Genomic DNA, 16,578 nt, shown 5'->3' with positions numbered 1-16,578 from the left:
ACTTTTATTCAATTCACCTTATTTATACTTTAGTATAAAATGTAATGACAATTAGACTAATTACTACTGCTTAATTATCATGGATATGGACAGGAAAATAGCTGATTAATTAATACCTTCTAACTTGCTCCTTTAAATGTGAAATTTTTACTCTAATAGCTGGAACTTGTTGTTTTGAAGTTTTGGGACATAGAGAAAGAACACAAAAGAGGAAAATAAAAAAAAGTTATACCTAATATATAGAAGAAATTTAGCACAGTATTAATTAGGGAAAGGTTGGAATTTATTCAATTGTCCTCTCCCTCCCTGTAAATGATTTTTTGATAGCAATATCAATAAAAGTCAATGAATAATCTGCTCTGACAGTTTAGTTTAAATGTCAGAATATTGTCAACACAGTTTCATAAAGAAGTTAATTGGGACAAAATTAAAGATAAAATCCTTATAGCATTATTTGCCTATGGCCTTAAAATGTTAATACAATATTATCCCCACAATCATTATTATATTGAGCCAATAATATTGAATATTTCCATAAATACCATGATAATATTCTAATCTATCTTAATTCATAACAAAAACAATAATAATAAAAGATGAGAAAATCCAATTTATGCTTTTTTTCTGTTCTCTTGGCCTCTTCTGTAATAATTGTATTATTAGTATTGAATATAAATTAATCTCTTACATTATTACATTGCTGTATATCTAATTATATTGTATTCCTTAGCCCGAGACTTTGCTAGCCCATCAGGATATTACACAGAAGATCTCAAACATAGGCGCAATTTTTTCCTGCGCAATCAGGATATTACGTGGAATATCTCAAATATAGGCGCAATTTTTTTCTGCTCAACAAAAATGATCAAAAAATAGTCATCTTTCCGCAGGAAATTGGAATTTCTTGTATTTTGTATTAGTCACATCTAATCCTTGTTAGCCTTCTCAAAATTAATTTTTCTGTGTAATAAGTGTAAATAGCTTAAATGTGGGTCCAATTTATACTCTCTAACCAAAAATCATGTTGTTTTAAAACCTAAAATCTGCTAGCCCATTTTAATCTTTCATGGGTATCTCACCAATAATCAATAACAGTTAGGATATTGAGTCTCACAAAAAAACATCAAATTATTAGGAATGCATGCAAGTAATTCTTGAGCTATAGACTAGGATAGACCATTTTATTAATACTTTAACATTCTAAATTGTGAATTTAATATTTCCTGACTCGCCAAAAAAGGCTTAAATTTTTTTCAAATTTAATTTTTCATTATCATAGAAGTTTTGTAATCACTGTTCTAAAAAACTTGCAAATATAGTCAGAGCAATACATAACAATTTAAACAAATAAGAAAATAAGGAAACCAGGTAGACCAAAATCAACCAGGAGGAGAAAACTCCTAAGTGAACTGGAAGATGAGAAAATATCATTTTTCAGTGATGCGTCTACTCATGCCAATTCCAAGAAAAATAGAGAACCATTGTGCAAGGCCTATGCTCTGGAAAGAGATAACTTACGATGACTGAATACACGACAATTTGGTAAGCACTTTTTGAGTATAGACAAGGTAGTCAGTAGCAGACATAACATACTTATTGTGCTATATTTAGCATCAAGTTTGAAATTGAGGGCGCCCCATTTGAGTATGAAGATTGTAATATTACTTTACATCTCAGTTTTCCAAGTGTCAGACCTAATACACATACTCATTCAGCAGCACTACTCACCATTTCATAATCACAAAATACAATTAATTTAATTGCTAACATAGATAAAAGATAAAAGTAGATAATATATTAAGTAGATCAGCTTCTAATGACTCTTGTCTCTACAAAGGGCATTTGTTTTTTACAAAATAATAATCTTTTATTAAAACATCTGACCATTTAATAATTATAATCCCAAATAATTTTATTTCTTCAACACAATTTTGATTCCCTTGACGTTTAGGCACATAGTTATGAAAAATCTGACCTATCAACTTGATAATTAAAATATCGAATTTGTTATAATATAAAATCAAATATAAGCCTTCAAAAAAGTTTTTTAATACAGGAGAGAAGGGGACAGTGGGCTGTTTATTTCTCTAGTCCCATAAGTCTTTTAATAAGGTTTTCTTATTCGATGTCTTAACCTTGAGTACTTATATTGGATTTTTATCTGTTATTTATTTTATTATTATTTCCAACTACTAATTATAATCTACAGAAAGTGATTTTGTGTATCATCTTTGGGGATGCACATCCATTTATCGGCCATTATCTTATCCCTTTAGATCCCTGGTTTTAATATAATTATACAATCCTGTTTTTTACGACTAATTAACTAATTTTGTCAAACTTCTAAAAAATGCCCTGTTACTCATATATTAGAATTACTGATTATTTATGTTCGTTTGTCCGTTATATTACGCTTCGCCCAGATGGATGATGTGATCATCCTTGTTTTTTTTATGAAATTAGATTCTTGTAAAAGTGTATTTTTCGCATCGTATCATAGACAGCTTTCCGCGGATATTAAAATGACCCTCGGAGTATCAATTTTTGTGATATTTTTTACATTGATATTCGTTAAAAATTGTCTGTAGTACGATGCTATACATGCGCTGTGAACCGATTCTAATCGGTTTTGAAGCCATACTATATAAAATGAATGAAATAGAGTTGCAAAATGAAATTTATTTTTATTTGTTGTTTGTAATATTATCTAGATTAATGGCTTCAGATTATATATGGGATACAAAAATTATGAGGAAGCCAAACAAACTAACAAAAATAATAAACTTTAAAATATGTTTTATATTTGTTTTGGTAAAATGAGAAGGTAAAAAATTGCAAAAACAAGGATGACAACATCCATAAAAGCGAAGCACTGAAACGGTAGGACAAACGGACATTAACACTTGTTTAGTGTCTGAACTGAATAATCAGAATATGAAGTATCGAAAGAGTCGAATCAAAATTGTAAGTAAATTTGTTGAAAAACTGCTTGATACAGGATAATGTTTTGGACATACTTACATTTTTAGGTTTTGATTATAGAGTTGCTTTGCTTATACTATTGTTCTTTGTTGTCCCAGGAATCAATATACCAAAAATCAGATCAAACGGATAATTAGATCACATAAAAATTTGTTGCTAAAAAAGTAGAAAAATCAACATGTTTAAAATGGACATACGGACATTCTGGTAATGATTATAGAGTTGCTACGCTTTCTAAATCGTACCTAACTACTACAGGAATCATCATGCAAAGTTTGAAATCGATAGGACAATTCTAACATGCCTAAATTAACGAATAAAAGCTATCTATCTCGGACGGACGGACATACGGACGGACGGACGGACCGACCCTAATTATAGAAAAGCTTCGCTTTTAAAAATAACGCTACGTTGGTGTTTTGAAGATATGTCTAATAGCTAACTAATTAGGGCTGGCCAGTCATTATTACTGCCATTTTAAAAGCAAAGCTTTTCTACAATGGGGGTCGGTCAGTCTGTGCGTCTAAAACGGATAGCTCTTATCATTAATTTAGTCATGATAGAATTGTCCTATCGATTTTAAACTTGGCATTGTTAGCATTTAGAAGCAACTCTATAATCCATACAGGAATGTCCGTACGTCCTGATTTCGAGAAATTCTTCAATTCAATAATGTTTTGTTGAAGATTCTAGTTTTCAAAAGTTAAAACTATAGCGTGTCTGTATGAATAACTATTTGCTCAGAAAGGAAGGGGACATTGGTCTGTTATTACACTAGTCCCCAAAGTTTTATAATAACGTTTTCTTATTTGTTGGCTTATCAACTTTGGAGACTTTAGGGGATTTTGATTGGTTGTTTCATTAAGTTGAGTGTTCAAACATTTCAACCACTAATTGTAATCTTGTAAATGTATTGGGTTTTGTGAAGGGATGGGCCGAATACTTTTTTGGCCGGATACCGGATATCCGGCTAATTTCTAAACCCGGATATCCGGTTTCGGCCAGATATCTGGCAAACGTTCGATATCCGGCCGGATAACCGGATATCCGGCGGCAAAAATCAGCAGGATATCATGTAACCGGATAGTTTTAATATCCAGTATCCGGCCGGATATAAAAAAAATAACCGGATATCCGGCCGGATAACAGGTCAGACCGGATTTCCGGCCCAACCCTAGTTTTGTGTTTCATTATTAGGGATGTACATCAATTTATCGGCCATTGTCTTATCCCTTTAGAACCCTGCTATGAATTACTATTTGCTATTTCATTCTAAAATTGTGAATGTTAATATTATTCATAACTCTCAGGGATTTAAAGGGATAAGACAATGGCCAATAAATCACAATTGATGATACACAAAATTACCCCTTCTGTAGATTACAATTAGTGGTTGAAACCTTTGAACACTCAACTTAAAAATTCAACTAATCGATATTCAGTAAAAGTCCCTAAAGTTATAAGGTCAAAGAATAAGAAAACTCTATTATAAAACTTTGGGACTAGTGTAATAAACAGCTTAATGTCCCCTCCATCCCTGATAACTCTACAAATTTAGATTAAATTATTACTGTATAATTCTATAATATATTATTATGTATTTGAATATTTATGTGATGTTGTTTCACTAATTAACTAGCGGCTACGCCCCTGGAGGTCATTAGGGGCACTTTAGGGTGGGGAAGGGAAGATCCCCCCACTTTTATTCAATTTTTTCTAGAGCGATTTTTTAAGGATCATGGTGGTGCCATCCCCAAAAATGGTTATAAACCTTCCCAGCACCTATGAGAAGCCACCATGTAAAGAAGAACTCTATCGGTGCAGCTGTTAGCGAGATTCTTCGGTACATACAGCCAAAGAGACATCCTGTTACTTTACTGTTACTATAACCATTTTCCTACTCTAATTTGTATGTCGTGCACCTGACATATCAGCAGTAGAAATTATTTATTAGGAATTCTTTTTTATGATACTATTCTTGCTCTTCTTGAATGACAACATCCATAAAAGCGAAGCTCTGAAACGGTAGGACAAACGGACATTAACACTTGTATAGTGTCAGAACTGAATAATCAGTATATAAATGAATAAGAGTCAAAGCAAAATTGTGAAAATTAGTCGAAAAACCTTTTGATACAGGATATTGTTTACGGACATACTTACAATTTTAGGACTTGATTATAGAGTTGCTTTGATCATAACATTGTACTTTGTTGTCCCAGGAATCAATATACCAAAAATCAGAACAATCGGATAATTAGGTCACCTAAAAATTTGTTTCAAAACGATAGGACAATTCTAACATGCCTAAATTAACGGGCCGACCCTAATTATAGAAAAGCTTCGCTTTTAAAACACAACAATTTCATTTCAAAATCTTTATTAATCTATTTATCTATAGGGCATCTAATAAATAAGAAATAAACTAAATAATTAAAATCATATATTAGAATATTTATAAAATAAAAATAGAAAATTAAATATTGCACCTTTAATAAAATATGTTTTTATTAACTTTTTTCCATTAAAACTTGAATAATAATATTTTAACAATGATTTAAACTCGGCAATTGAAAAAATTTTTATTGAGAAATTATAAATGTTACCATTTGAAATTAGAAATTATATTCATTAAAAGAAAATAAAACAAGGATAACAACATCCATAAGTAGCGAAGCACAAAAATAATGGATAAGAATACGGATAAGGAGATTTCAAGATTTTTATACTTTAAAATTTTTATAATTTGTTTGATGACTGATCGACTAACGGTCAAAGTAAATTACATACTGGATGCTCAGAACAATAAATAGCTTTATCCACAAAAATTTTAAAATGTGACTAAAAACACCAAATTTAAATTAGCCCCATAATAATAGGAAAATTCCAGCTTTCCATTTCCGATTGCAGCCGAAAAAACACATTTTTCTGACGGACGGACGGACAAACGTAGTAAATTATAGAGTAGCTTTGCTACTAAAAAATAATTTGGCCAACTTTATGTCTTTTTGACTTTATCACAACGTTTAAAACAATAAAATTTTTATTTCAAATTAAAGGGGAAGGAACATTTCATCAGAGATCCCGTAAAATTTAGTTTTTTAATCACATTTTAAAAACACCCTAGAATGTTACCAGAGATGTATCTTTAAATCATTTCAATGGTGCGCCAAATCGGGGTGCGCCGAATTTCAGCCAATCACAGCGCGGCATTTCGTAAAATGCAGTGCTCTGATTGGTGGAAAGTTGGCTCACCCCGATTTGGCGCATCATTAAAATGATTTAAAGATCCAGCTCAGTTCATAATTATTAATTAACAGATATTTGTAAACATTTTTTAATGTTTCATATGCCAATTTATCGATTTTTTTTTTTATAGGAAGCTAATCTTGAATTTTCATCTTTATGATGTTTCAAAAATTACAGAACACTGGTTTATGCGAAACTATGAGTAGTACTTTTACCCCTTTATAATGTTGCTTAGATATAAACAAGAATAATTAAGTCCATAAATAGCACAGCCACATCAAGTGGACATTTTATTCTTAGATAAAAAAAAAATAATCTTCAATACGATTTCAATAAAATTAAAATAATTACGGTAAACTTTTATAGAAAACTATTATTTACAGATAACCTTATATAAATGTTTATGAAATCAATATTAAAATTAACTGTGAAGGCCAGCCATAATGTAACGGAAATACCGACTAGGCTAGTTATAGAGTGTCATCTTAGAGATATTTTGTAACAAGTGGACGAACACACAAACATCCATCTACTTTAGAATTAAGGATTTGGTCTCATAAATACATTAGATAAGTAGCGTTTCTATAGTGCCCTAGCAAAATGGGGATAGATGTCACTGCTTTTGGCCTACCTATTCTATTGACATCAGGAAATACTCAATACCCCATCTCTTTTCTAGAGGCTTGTTTCCCCCTTCCCTTTCTCTATCCCTCTACTATGACGTCAAAAGAATAGGTAGGCCAAAAGCTGTGACATCTATCCCCATTTTCCTAGGGCACTAAACACAGCTACCATTAGATAATAATATAAATTAACTACAATTTGATCGATGTTTGTTGGGAAAGTAATTTTACAGTATCGATGGGTGGCAGGGGGTTGCTCGGAACACTCCGCGATGATTTTGTGGGACTGGTCGCACCTCCGCCTTTGGGCGTGTAGGATGAAGGACTTGAGGTCCCCCGGGAAAAGTTTTGGCTTGGTGTGGGGGCACCTGCGCCCCCTCTGGAGTTTGTGTAAGCACCGAGAGGTTGGATTCTGTTGGTCTGTTGGTTCGAATCCTAGTCCAATGGATATTTTAACTAATTTTAAAAACTTGAATTTGTGCTTATATTTTTAATTTACAAAATACTCCTTATTTTATTAAGCAATAATTACAACAAATCAATAACAAGATTTATGAGACTTTTAGTGATTTTTAATCTTAATCCTTATTTAAAAGTAAAAGGGTGTCTTTCTGTCTATCTAAGTATGGCGAAGGATCTCGCTAACCACAGAACCGATATGTTTCTCCTTTCCCAGTGTAGCTTCTCATGGGTCCTGGAGAGGTTTATAACTATTAGGGGGGGAGGGTATCACCAATTGACTGACCATAAGCATTTTTTTATAACGTTATTGACTGATGTTTTTTATAGTGCCAAAAAAATGATGTCATTCTGGCCTACCAATTGTCAGTAATTAAAATTGCCATTGCGCATTTGTCATTTGTATTGTATGACATCATTTTAAAGAGCTTTTCTTGACCATCGATCTATCTGTAATGCTCTTGTATCTTTTAGAGAAATATATTATTTCTTAATTTTTATATTTTATATTAATTTTAAGGATTCTGCTGACAACTAAGCATCTATTAAATTACTATCTTTGTAATTAGTAAATCTTTCATATCTATGAATGTTGCCATCCTTGTTTATTGTAATTCCTTATTAAAATATCCATTCCTGATTTAAAATGTTTGAGGGGGGTAATGAAGTGGGTGGCTGTAGCCCCACCCCTCGGGAATGAGGTAATCTGAAAATAAAATAAAAATACATAAAGTAGTAAGTTTTTTTTTGTGTGCCTATTAAGATTCTCCTAACTGAACTGATTTCAAGTAAACTTCACAAAGGTTTTAGGATACTTTTAAGGCTATTTCCTATTTAGATTTAAGTCTTTAGATGAGTAATTTTTTGCGTTTTTTGTTCTCCCTTTCATATATGTTAGGGTCGAAGCTGCTAGTACATTAAGTACTCTTCCTCAATTTTGTATGTTTTAAAAGCTAAGTTATGTTTCTTACTATAATTGTTGAAAAAAATAACATAATTATATTTAAATCTTCAGAATAATTAATGTACAGATCTTACTTAAAAATTTTAAATTAATTCATACGAATTTTGTTTAATTAAAACTAAATATTATATCAATTTAAACATTTATAAAATGAAAAAAATGTATTCTTTATCCTATTCAATTTATTTTCATCGATTTTTTGTCTATATACGGGCCAAGGCATTCCAACTTATATTACTTAAAATAACTGCAGGTAACTTATCTTATGTTTTGTTATTCCTCCCCCTTCGGAATAGAGTTGTTAACTAATACCCCCTCCACACAGCCCCCCCCACCCACCGGAATAGGGTTAACTTATGCCCTTTCCCTCCGAAATAGGGTTAACAAATGCCCCCCTATTCGAGAATAGGGTTAACTTATGCCCCCTCCCCCCCCCTCCTCCGGAATAGGGTTAACTAATGCCCCCTTCCCCCCCCCCCTCCTCCGGAATAGGGTTAACTCAGTACTAACCTATTATTGGCAGGTAGTGAAACAAAAAGCATTTTCTCCGTATAGTCATGCAGGCAGAGAATCCGGTTGCAGTGCAGGTAAAACTGGTCACCAACACAAAATCTAAATTGATGAATAATTCAGAGGAAGCTTTACAAAGTGCCTTTAAAAAATCAGTCATGTGACGTCATAAAAATGAGGGATTATCCATCTCTTTTTTATGTGTTTTCTTTCCCACTTCTACTCTCTCATCCCTCATTTTATGACGTCACATGGCTGATTTTTGAGACACTTTGTAAAGCTCCAATTCAGAGAATACGGTTATAGTGCAGGTAAAACTGGTCACCAACACAAAATCTAAATATATAGATAATTTACAGGAAGCTTTACAAAGTGCCTTAAAAAAATCTGCCATGTGACGTCATAAAAATGAGGGATTATCGATCTCTTTTTTATGTGTTTTCTTTCCCACTTCTACTCTTTCATCCCTCATTTTATGACGTCACATGGCTGATTTTTGATAATTCAGAGAATAGGGTTATAGTGCAGGTAAAACTAGTCACCAAAATCAAATCTAAATAGATAAATAATTCAGACGGTTTCCCCTTAGGTGCCTAGTTGAGCAGAGAAATCCCAGGAAGTAAGGGGACAATAGGATGTGTATTTCCCTAGTCCCCAATGTTTTTAATAACGTTTTCTTCTTTGTTGGCTTAATAACTTTGGGGACTTGTATTAAATTACGATTGGTTGGTTTCTTAAATTGAGTGTTCAAACGTATCAACCACTTATTGTAATATACAGAAGGGTTTATGTTGTTTATTATCATCGGAGATTCATCAATTTATCGGCCCTTGTCTTATCCCTTTAGATCTCTGGAATATTACCTGTGGCCGCATTGCTGGCAGGCAAAACATTCCAGGTGGTAAACATTGGATCTGGCTCGCATTACCATCTCAAACGCAGGTATCACCTACAGTAAAATTTATATTTATGGATTAAAAGTTTTTATCAATATAAAAACATGCACAAACAATATTGGGACTTCTCTACAAAGAATGTGATAAGTAGATAGATAAAAATTCTTGCCTGTATCTACAGAATGACCCATAAAAAAAGTATTTTAGAGTATACAGCCCTTATTTCGGATCAACTGCAGTTCACGGTAAAATATTCCTGGTAACAAATATTTCCAAAAATCTATGAAGCTGCCAAACGGCTGAACGTACAGAGCTGGATCTTTAAATCATTTTAGTGGTGAGCCAGATCGGGGTGATCCGAATTTCAGCCAATCACAGCGCGGCATTTCATAAAATGCTGTGCTCTAATTGGTGGAAAGTTGGCTCACCCCGACTGGCTCACCACTAAAATGATTTAAAGATCCAGCTCAGATCATACTCGCAGACCATTTTAAGCGGCATAAGGAGGCCTACAAATAATCTGGAATAGCCAAGATCCAATGATGCACAGGGAAAGCTTCACTGAAGAAAAAACGCGTAAAATAGGTCTTTTTCGCGCATTTCTCTGCACTGCAAGATAATTATGCATTATTGATTTGTGGCTATTCCAGATAATTTGTAGGCCTTCATTTGCCGATTAAAACAATGTGTGAGCATGATGTGTACGTTCAGCCGTTTGACAGTTAGAAGCCTTTAAAATTCATATATTTTTGTAAATATTCGATACCAGGAATATTTTACCGTGGACTGCAGTTGATCCCTTATTTCTTAATGTATCATCAAAAGTAGCATATGTCCTTGTTCTCTATACATTTCCACACAAGAATTATAAAATTTACATTTTACCTATATTAACAACGGAGATTTTTAGAGCTAGAGTTTTAAAAAGTGACTGAGCAAAAAGCAACTTATGAAAAACATAAATTCCCAAGAGCTTGTTAGAACATCTCTGTTGATAAATGCTTAAAATATTTTTTTTTTCTGGTGTAAAATTCTGTAGAAAAAAGGACATATGCTATTTTTGATGAAAAATAATGGCAGTAAACCCTAAAAAAAATCCTTTTTTATTGGTCCTGTGGTATAAGATGCTGAACTGTAAAGAAGAGCCATATCAGACCATCGGTTAGGCATTAAATAGATATATAGATAGAAAGATTGATAGGTTTACATTCACTTACTTTATTACAAGCAGCACAGTAACCTGTGGACCCAAATAATCTGAGATAGTCTCGCTTACACAATAACAAGTTACCCTAAAAAAAAAAAAAATTCAATAATTCAAATGATAATTTTAGCTTACACATTGGATATCTCAAAAAACGTCCATCTCGAAAGCGCAAATCCCAATAATGATAATGAAAATTTCACCCTTTGTAAAGTTTTGGCATTTTTAGTTTAGAACCAACCCTTCAAAATCCAATATATAATATTGGGCAAACAATTAAGACATATAACTTTAGGTACCTCTCCCATCCTATAATCCAGTATAATTACCTTTGTATAGAGGCTGCTACCCACCTTTTCCATCCTTTAATCCAGTATAATTACCTTTGTATAGAGGGTGCTACCCACCTCTCCTATCCTATAATCCAGTATAATTACCTTTGTATAGAGGCTGCTACCCACCTCTCCCAGCCTATAATCCAGTATAATTACCTTTGTATAGAGGCTGCTACTCACCTCTCCTAGCCTATAATCCAGTATAATTACCTTTGTATAGAGGCTGCTACCCACCTCTCCCAGCCTATAATCCAGTTTAATTATTTTTGTATAGAGGCTGCTACCCACCTCTCCCAGCCTATAATCCAGTATAATTCCTTTGTATAGAGGCTGCTACCCACCTCTCCCAGCCTATAATCCAGTATAATTACCTTTGTATAGAGGCTGCTACCCACCTCTCCCATCATATAATCCAGTATAATTCCTTTGTATAGAGGCTGCTACCCACCTCTCCCATCCTATAATCCAGTATAATTCCTTTGTATAGAGGCTGCTACCCACCTCTCCCAGCCTATAATCCAGTATAATTACCTTTGTATAGAGGCTGCTACCCACCTCTCCCATCATATAATCCAGTATAATTCCTTTGTATAGAGGCTGCTACCCACCTCTCCCACCCTATAATCCAGTATAATTCCTTTGTATAGAGGCTGCTACCCACCTCTCCTAGCCTAAAATCCAGTATAATTACCTTTGTATAGAGGCTGCTACCCACCTTTTCCATCCTATAATCCAGTATAATTACCTTTGTATAGAGGCTGCTACCCACCTCTTCCAGCCTATAATCCAGTATAATTACCTTTGTATAAATGCTGCTACCCACCTCTCCCAGCCTATAATCCAGTATAATTACCTTTGTATAGAGGCTGCTACCCACCTCTCCCAGCTTATAATCCAGTATAATTACCTTTGTATAGAGGCTGCTACCCACCTCTCCCAGCCTATAATCCAGAATAATTACCTTTGTATAGAGGCTGCTACCCACCTCTCCCAGCCTATAATCCAGTATAATTACCTTTGTATAGAGGCTGCTACCCACCACTCCCAGCCTATAATCCAGTATAATTACCTTTGTATAAATGCTACTACCCACCTCTCCCAGCCTATAATCCAGTATAATTACCTTTGAATAGAGGCTGCTACCCACCTCTCCCAGCTTATAATCCAGTATAATTACCTTTGTATAGAGGCTGCTACCCACCTCTCCCAGCCTATAATCCAGTATAATTACCTTTGTATAGAGGCTGCTACCCACCTCTCCCAGACTATAATCCAGTATAATTACCTTTGTATAGAGGCTGCTACCCACCTCTCCCAGACTATAATCCAGTATAATTACCTTTGTATAGAGGCTGCTACCCACCTCTCCCAGACTATAATCCAGTATAATTACCTTTGTATAGAGGCTGCTACCCACCTCTCCCAGACTATAATCCAGTATAATTACCTTTGTATAGAGGCTGCTACCCACCTCTCCCAGCCTATAATCCAGTATAATTCCTTTGTATAGAGGCTGCTACCCACCTCTCCCAGCCTATAATCCAGTATAATTACCTTTGTATAGAGGCTGCTACCCACCTCTCCCATCATATAATCCAGTATAATTCCTTTGTATAGAGGCTGCTACCCAACTCTCCCATCCTATAATCCAGTATAATTCCTTTGTATAGAGGCTGCTACCCACCTCTCCCAGCCTATAATCCAGTATAATTACCTTTGTATAGAGGCTGCTACCCACCTCTCCCATCATATAATCCAGTATAATTCCTTTGTATAGAGGCTGCTACCCACCTCTCCCACCCTATAATCCAGTATAATTCCTTTGTATAGAGGCTGCTACCCACCTCTCCTAGCCTAAAATCCAGTATAATTACCTTTGTATAGAGGCTGCTACCCACCTTTTCCATCCTATAATCCAGTATAATTACCTTTGTATAGAGGCTGCTACCCACCTCTTCCAGCCTATAATCCAGTATAATTACCTTTGTATAAATGCTGCTACCCACCTCTCCCAGCCTATAATCCAGTATAATTACCTTTGTATAGAGGCTGCTACCCACCTCTCCCAGCTTATAATCCAGTATAATTACCTTTGTATAGAGGCTGCTACCCACCTCTCCCAGCCTATAATCCAGAATAATTACCTTTGTATAGAGGCTGCTACCCACCTCTCCCAGCCTATAATCCAGTATAATTACCTTTGTATAGAGGCTGCTACCCACCACTCCCAGCCTATAATCCAGTATAATTACCTTTGTATAAATGCTACTACCCACCTCTCCCAGCCTATAATCCAGTATAATTACCTTTGAATAGAGGCTGCTACCCACCTCTCCCAGCTTATAATCCAGTATAATTACCTTTGTATAGAGGCTGCTACCCACCTCTCCCAGCCTATAATCCAGTATAATTACCTTTGTATAGAGGCTGCTACCCACCTCTCCCAGACTATAATCCAGTATAATTACCTTTGTATAGAGGCTGCTACCCACCTCTCCCAGACTATAATCCAGTATAATTACCTTTGTATAGAGGCTGCTACCCACCTCTCCCAGACTATAATCCAGTATAATTACCTTTGTATAGAGGCTGCTACCCACCTCTCCCAGACTATAATCCAGTATAATTACCTTTGTATAGAGGCTGCTACCCACCTCTCCCAGCCTACAATCACAGCATCCACATTTTAGACAGTCTTCATGCCAATACATATCCAATGCCTAGGTATAGATGATTATATAGTGATTTGCATAACGATTAGGCATGATTTTGTTTGAGAAGGAACTTTAATACTAAAAAGTCAGTTTTAAAGAGAAAAGTCCATAACTGAATTGGGGAAAATGTAATTTCCATATTTGCTATTCAAGATCGACGGCTAATCTTTTTAGTGAAGATTCAATAAGCATCCAGTATGTGATTCACTGTGTACAACAATATATTCATACTAAAAATATAAATATAAAAAATATGAAAATACGAGAAAGTTTGGTGCCTTTTTAATGCTTTTTAAATCTACTAGTTCTTGTTTGTTCCTATCCATGATGTTTCGTGCTTTTCTACTTATGAATGTTGTCATCCTTGTTACTAGGGTTGGTCCGTATATCCGGTTTGGCCGAATATCCGTCCGGTTACCAGATATTGAAACTATCCGGATACCGGATAACCGGCTGATTCATAATTTCGGGTATCCAGACCAGTTATCCGGACGGATATCCAGTCATTTTCAGGATATCCGGCGTTGGCCAGATGTCCGGCCAGATACCGGATATTCAGCATTAGCAATCAGCCGGATATCCGGTATCCGGCCAAAAAATATTCGTCCAAACCCTACTTTTTAATATAATTTTGCAACACTTACCTTAAGTAGATATTGGTCATGAATTTTGTTACCACAGCCTAAAACAGATAAATACAATTAAAGCATCTCTAAAAAGCACAATGTAAATGGTATTCTTTAGCAATAGACGTAGAGGACAAAGTGACTCAAAAATCAGCCAAGTGACGTCATAAAAATGGGAAATTTATTTTATTTTAGAAATATGATTTATATAACCTGAGCAATGTTTAGTCTCTGTTTCTTTGTGCTGGTGTATCTGCCCCGGCCCCGCTCCCTTCTTCACATCTGCAGAGCTTCTCCTTGTTATTCCTCTCTCCCCATCATTACTGTTCAGTATCATCGTAATCCAGGGATCTACAGGGATAAAACAATGGCCGTTAAATTAATGTACATCCCTAATGATAATACACATAATTACCCCTTCTGTAAATTAAGATAGTGTCTAAAACGCTTGAACACTCAACTAAATGAACCAACAAATTAAAAAATTCCGTAAAAGTGCCCAAGGTTGTTAGACTAACGAATAAGATAACGTTATTATAAGACTTTGGGGACTTTTATTTAAAACTAACAGGATCTTTGTCTGTTTGTCTTTTTGTGTAAAAAATTATATTATTCTCCCTTTCAGTTTACCTTCTCATGTGGTCCTGTGAAGGTTTATAACTAAATTAGAGGAGGGTGTACCACAAACCTCGCCAGGCTGTAGAAAAAATAACTCTTTCTTTTTATATTAGAGTAAAACACTAGAGGGTGAAAGGGTCAAATAACTGTGTCTCCCCATCGCAACCGTCTTGTGCAACCTTTCTATTTGGGTCATTGAACATCAACCAATGGTATTGCTTATATTAACACAGCCAAGTAGCAGAAAATAATTTAGAAGCAGACGAAAGAGGTCTTTGAAAAATGAAGGGAGGTAGTTGTTTGTATACATCTATACTAAAATTGAAAGTTTGTTGCGGAAGACTCCCTTCCCTCCCCTTCCACATCAAGTGCTCCTAGAGGCCTCTAGGGGCAAAGCATACCAACTTCTTTTGACAGAACTTTCATTTTTTCTCAATTACTTCCAAAATGGGTACTTATTATATGTAATTCTTAAAAGCATTTACTGAGAAGCCAGATAAAGTCGTTAAAACCACTAATTTAGATTTTGCGATGGGTTTAGGCTTTTTTATTTTTAAATTTCGATCTTCGGATGGTTTTAGTCAATTTTCCACTACATTCAAAACAGAGCCCTTTATATAGTTACTAGGGGTGCAACTGATAGTTTTTATAAGAAATTATAGTTAAATTTAATTTTTATAATAAATTTAATATTTACCTTTTCTTATTTTGTTCAGAATATGTAAAAGCAGTTTTTAATTCTGTACATATTCTAGTTACTTTAATTTTCTGAAAAAATAACATTTCACTTGCAGTTCTCTATATAAATAATCAAACTATTTATGATAATGCATTTATTATTACTTGAATTTTACATCACATTATAATATACTCTAATAAAGTGAAACACGCAGCGAGCTAAAACAACAATCATCCCCTCTTCCACCGAATTTATCCCATCCCCTTCCCTCTCCTACTGGATGAACATACTGAACAATAAATTACAGGAGAAATAGCAACCTAAATTGACAACATTTTTATCCCCTGTCATAATATCCACGTATATTCTACATCCATTACTTTTTTTGTTATTTGCACGCAAAAATGCTACTTTAAAATAACTCATTGCAAAAGAGAAAAAAAATCTAAAATAATTAAAAAATCAAAATTGTTTCTTAAATAGTACGAATGTGATAGCAATACTACCTAGTCTTTCTAGGAATCGTATCACATAATAGTTATTTATCGCATCGTATTATAAACAGCTTTCCGCGGATATAGAATGTACAATTATAAGATTAAAACCAGTTGTCTTAGCCCCAAGGTGCCGAAGGCACGGGCTAAAAAACTGGTTTTATTCTCATAATTGTACATTTTTATATAAGTAGAAAGCTGGATATAATTCGATGCTAGACATAG

At 34.4% G+C, this 16,578-nt stretch overlaps 1 protein-coding gene across 1 annotated transcript; it reads right to left on the bottom strand.

Moving 5' to 3' along the window:
- Positions 1–7,934: 7,934 nt before the first annotated feature.
- LOC145320178 (LIM domain only protein 3-like) lies at positions 7,935–15,950 on the bottom strand. The gene is made up of 8 exons (XM_080162619.1): positions 15,878–15,950; positions 14,776–14,913; positions 14,581–14,618; positions 13,853–13,942; positions 10,901–10,975; positions 9,651–9,736; positions 8,788–8,889; positions 7,935–8,019 (listed from the first exon to the last, which is right to left on the bottom strand). Exons 2-8 carry the CDS (start codon positions 14,897–14,899, stop codon positions 7,935–7,937), a joined length of 600 nt encoding a protein of 199 aa, XP_080018745.1. The 5' UTR covers positions 14,900–14,913; positions 15,878–15,950.
- Between the last annotated feature and the right edge of the window lie 628 nt (positions 15,951–16,578).

This window comes from Acartia tonsa, chromosome 5, assembly GCF_053477335.1.
Source record: "Acartia tonsa isolate MP-2025a chromosome 5, ASM5347733v1, whole genome shotgun sequence".
Taxonomy (NCBI): domain Eukaryota; kingdom Metazoa; phylum Arthropoda; class Copepoda; order Calanoida; family Acartiidae; genus Acartia; species Acartia tonsa.
The sequence above is the reverse complement of the archived record's forward strand: the minus strand, read 5'-3'. Positions and strand labels throughout refer to the sequence as shown.